Source organism: Carassius gibelio, chromosome B6 (genome assembly GCF_023724105.1).
Source record: "Carassius gibelio isolate Cgi1373 ecotype wild population from Czech Republic chromosome B6, carGib1.2-hapl.c, whole genome shotgun sequence".
Classification (NCBI taxonomy): Eukaryota; Metazoa; Chordata; class Actinopteri; order Cypriniformes; family Cyprinidae; genus Carassius; species Carassius gibelio.
The window spans coordinates 1,728,003-1,732,152 of NC_068401.1; the positions used below are offsets into that span (position 1 = coordinate 1,728,003).

Genomic DNA, 4,150 nt, shown 5'->3' on the forward strand with positions numbered 1-4,150 from the left:
TATTTCAGACAATAAACTTGTCAAACAAAATAAACTGAAAAATCTCTTACTTTCATTCTCTGAATATTACAAAACCCAGTCTTTTTGTTTTGATAATTTTTTTTTCAGTTCTCCCGTAAAAAAAAAATGCAATTTGATCACCAACTTTTGTTGTTGTTTTCATTAAATATAAATCCAGATTTCCAGATCATGTGCATCATCAGAATCACGTTTTTGTTTTTCATTATTTCTTTATTTTTCTAAAATGTTTTATGCATCTATTTACTAGGAAAATAGTTTTTGAATTCTCTCTTTGAAACATTTTCTATTTGTAGAATTTTTTTCAAAAATGTTTTTTTACGGGAAAAACTCTTGTTTTTGCCAGAAGTGGCTCAGTCTCATTGTGTTCATGTGTTAAAAGCAGGAGAAGAGTGCAGCTTTGTTCTTACGGCACAAAAGACATCTCATTTGTTTCATATCTCCTAGCAAATCATCTGAGACACAGTTATCTTCTGTACATGACCCGACTGATGAACTGTGTTTGTGTGTGTTTTCTATAGTCATGTTTTTGACCATATATGAGTGAAATGACCTCATAAAACTCAAGTCAACAGTTATATTTATTGCAGTTTTATATACAAACAACCCTAAAAGGCACTCTTTTGTTTAAATAAGGATATAATATGATTTCCCGTCCGATAGCTAACATAGTTTGACTACAGTTTAGTTTGCATTATAATATATTAAAATTTAGTAGAGCTTTAAAAAGGCCACATGAAGGATATTTTCCGGCTGTAAAAGTCCCTCTCTGAGCAGAAAACACTTGCATATCGCCGTCCACGTGTCGCAGAACTCAAACGCCACGGTAAAAATGTGAGGAATACATCAGAGCGCCATCAACACGCAAACAAATCAGTCAGATATAACAAAATAACAAAACGTGATGATATTGCATAAAAGAGGCTGTGTTTACAATGCAATACTGCACACTTCCTGCTGTTTCAAACAATAAACATGTTTCAGCACACAGCATCTGCTTATCCAACAAGTTATAATGAATTATTAATGCAAGCATGTGTAAAAATGTCACTTTTAGGCATCTAAAAATGATATTTCTGGTGCATTTATCTGGATAAGGGAGATCAGGTGCATTGCATTTTAGTATAGAGTATTCAGCACAGTGTGTTCTGTCTTAAAGTAATTACTAAATCAACTAAAACTGAATTTACTTTATAACTTTATGTTTATTTGTGCATCATTTAACACCAAGTTAACATCAACAGTGGTAAATCTAGTATGCAGTGTGTCAGTGTAAACACAGCCATAGTGTAATGCTCATTATGTCCACTAGAGGTCAGTATAACACAGGCATTTCAAATTAATTACTACTTTAAACTAGTTTCAGTGAAGGTTTGTCCAACTCTAAATCTGAATTATGATTCTCATTTCAGAGTTTTAGTTGTTTAGTTTAGTAATTATAATAAAACATTCGCTATATAGTATATAGCCTTTATTATCTTTCGTAAGGGTTTGGCCGGTCGAGTCTCTCGATGCATAGTTTCCAAGCAGATATTCTGGAAGACGACGTTTCTTAAAAGGTTATATTTAAAGTCAGAAGGAAGTCAAGTTAGAAACAACCGTTATATAAGATTTTCCTTCTCAGCCCTTTTCACAATCAGAGCAGCTCTGTTCCAAAACCTAGTGAGCTGCCTTCTTAGACAGCACTTTTAAGGCATCATGAGTATAGTCTGCATTGAAGGCAATCCCAGAATGCACTGCAACAAGCTTGGTTTTTTTTTGTTTTACAATGCACTATTTTATGCAGATTTGTACACGTACTATTGCAGTATTATAAATCAGTTCAGTCTAGACGCTCCCTTAGTAGACAGCTGCCTATGTAGGGTGTGGAACAGAGGTTAATCTCTTGTTGTGTTTCTGTTGCTGCTCTCATAGCGTATGTATTTGAGATACAAACCAATAAAATGATAACGAATGAAAGGTCAGCGTTATGAAATAATCAGTGAATGGCTGACAGTCTGTGAGGGAAGATTTGGCTTGATGTGCAGCGGTCACTAAAGGTCATCATGCTAACAGCCCTAGTCGCTTGACCTTAGCCGACAGGAACGAGTGAATGATGAACACCATGGTTTTAGGGCAGGACTGAAGATCCAGTTGCTGGGAAGATAAAGAAAACACACATTAGATCTTAGATGCCACTGATATTAAAAAGAGAGCGCATTTTACATATTTGTTGAAGTCTCCAACTTCTCGGACTAATCCTAAAACTATTAAAAATATTTTTTGTTAATTTTAAAGCCTTTTTTATTTTATTTTAAATCTTAGCTAGATATAAATTTGAAAGTATATGAATGTATATATGAAGTACACTTAAAAATACATAAATAGATTGTATAGATTTAATAAAAATGAAAAACAAAAACCGAAAATATACAAATATAATAAAGTAAATAACAAATAAATTATTTTAATAAAGTTTGTAATGATATTAGATTCTGCAACAAACATTTAAAATGTTTAAAGAAAATAAAAACTAAACACTCAAACCTAAATTAAACAAATTAGAAAATTAATGAAAATTATATATTTAAAAAAAGCAAATAATCTGACATAAATTGAGTATATACAATTATAAATGAAGTTGTTATTTTGCAAAAAGTGAAATTAAAAACTAATAAAAATGACAAAATCTTGCAACAAACATTTCATATGTTTAAATGTTTAAATAAAATAAAAACCAAACACTCAAACCTAAATTAAGCATAAATTAGAAATTTTGTTATTATATATTTAAAAAAGGAAATAATCTGACATAAGTTTGAGATGAAGCACTATAATTAATAATTGCAAATAAAGTAGTTATTTAGCAAAAAGTTACATTAAAAATGAATTAAAATTACAAAAATAGAAGTAAAATTAAAACAAAAAAAGAAAATATAAAAAGTAAGTTTGAAATTATTTTAAATTCTGCAACAAACATTTGAAATGTTTAAATAATAATAATAAAAAAAACCTAAACCCTCAAACCCAAATTAAACATAAATTAGAAAATGAATGGGAAAATATAAATATTTTTTGTTTTGTTGTTGTTGTTGTTAATCGAAATAATAATTTTAAATAAATAATAATACATTTGAGGTGATGCACTATAATTACTAACTGCAAATAAATAGTTATTTAGCAAATAGTAACATTAAAAACGAATAATAATAATAATAAAAAAACATTAAACTAAATAGAAAATATACAAATAAAATGTGTAACATTATAGATCTCAAATGTCCACCTGACCAGGGGTGCATTTCCCAAAAGCATAGTTGCTAACCTGTTAGCAACTTAGTTGGTTGGCAATGGGAAATTGCATTGCAACCAACAAAGTTGCTAACTATGGTTTTGGGAAACGCACCCCTGATTATGTGCATGTTCAAAACGAGAGAATAATTAGAGATCAGCGAGATCTCAACACAAACTCAAACACGTCTTCTACTTCAGAGTCAGGGTGAAGCTCTCTCACAATCTCAGCGTCTGGTCCTCCGAAGTCGAGGAAGATCATGCGGACGCCGTCGTCGGAGGACATGCGCAGACGCTCGAAGGGCTGCTGGAGAAGGACGTTCCTCCGGACGCCGGACTCCTCCGTGAACAGAGAGAAGCCCTTGTCTATGTGAACGCTCAACATACACGACTTCCCGTTCCAGCTGCACGCTGCACACAACACAGAGCACACCGTCTTCACTAGACTTCTTCACTCGTGCAAAACAGAGTCTTAGATCAGAAACACTTAGTTTAAACTGAAGCATTCAAATTAGCAATAGGAAGTAAATAAAAACTAAAACTCAAATCAAATTAATTAACCCTGTATCGTAACATTACAATAAAACTCTAGTGATGTGAAAAGATTAATCGTGATTAATTGCATATAATTGTATATGTATGTGTACTGTGTATATTTAATATGTATACAAATATCTATATTCTATACTTTTTATATTATAAAGAAATATATTTAATATATAAACAGCATTTTGTTCTTAAATATATACATGTATATGTTTGTATTTATATATATATATATATATATGCATAGTAAATATACACAGTACACATACATATGTTACGTAAACAAAAACTTTTATTGTGGACGCGATTAATCGCG

General features: G+C 31.2%; 1 protein-coding gene across 1 annotated transcript in view; it reads right to left on the reverse strand.

Moving 5' to 3' along the window:
- Positions 1–581: 581 nt before the first annotated feature.
- LOC127959977 (alpha-1-syntrophin) overlaps positions 582–4,150 on the reverse strand; it is a 26,227-nt gene continuing 22,658 nt past the window's right edge. The window contains exons 7-8 of the mRNA XM_052559488.1: positions 3,512–3,699; positions 582–2,154 (exon numbers count right to left, since the gene is read on the reverse strand). Of these exons, the coding sequence (XP_052415448.1) occupies positions 2,062–2,154; positions 3,512–3,699 (281 nt within the window). The 3' untranslated portion in view covers positions 582–2,061. The remainder of the gene's footprint in view (positions 2,155–3,511; positions 3,700–4,150) is intronic.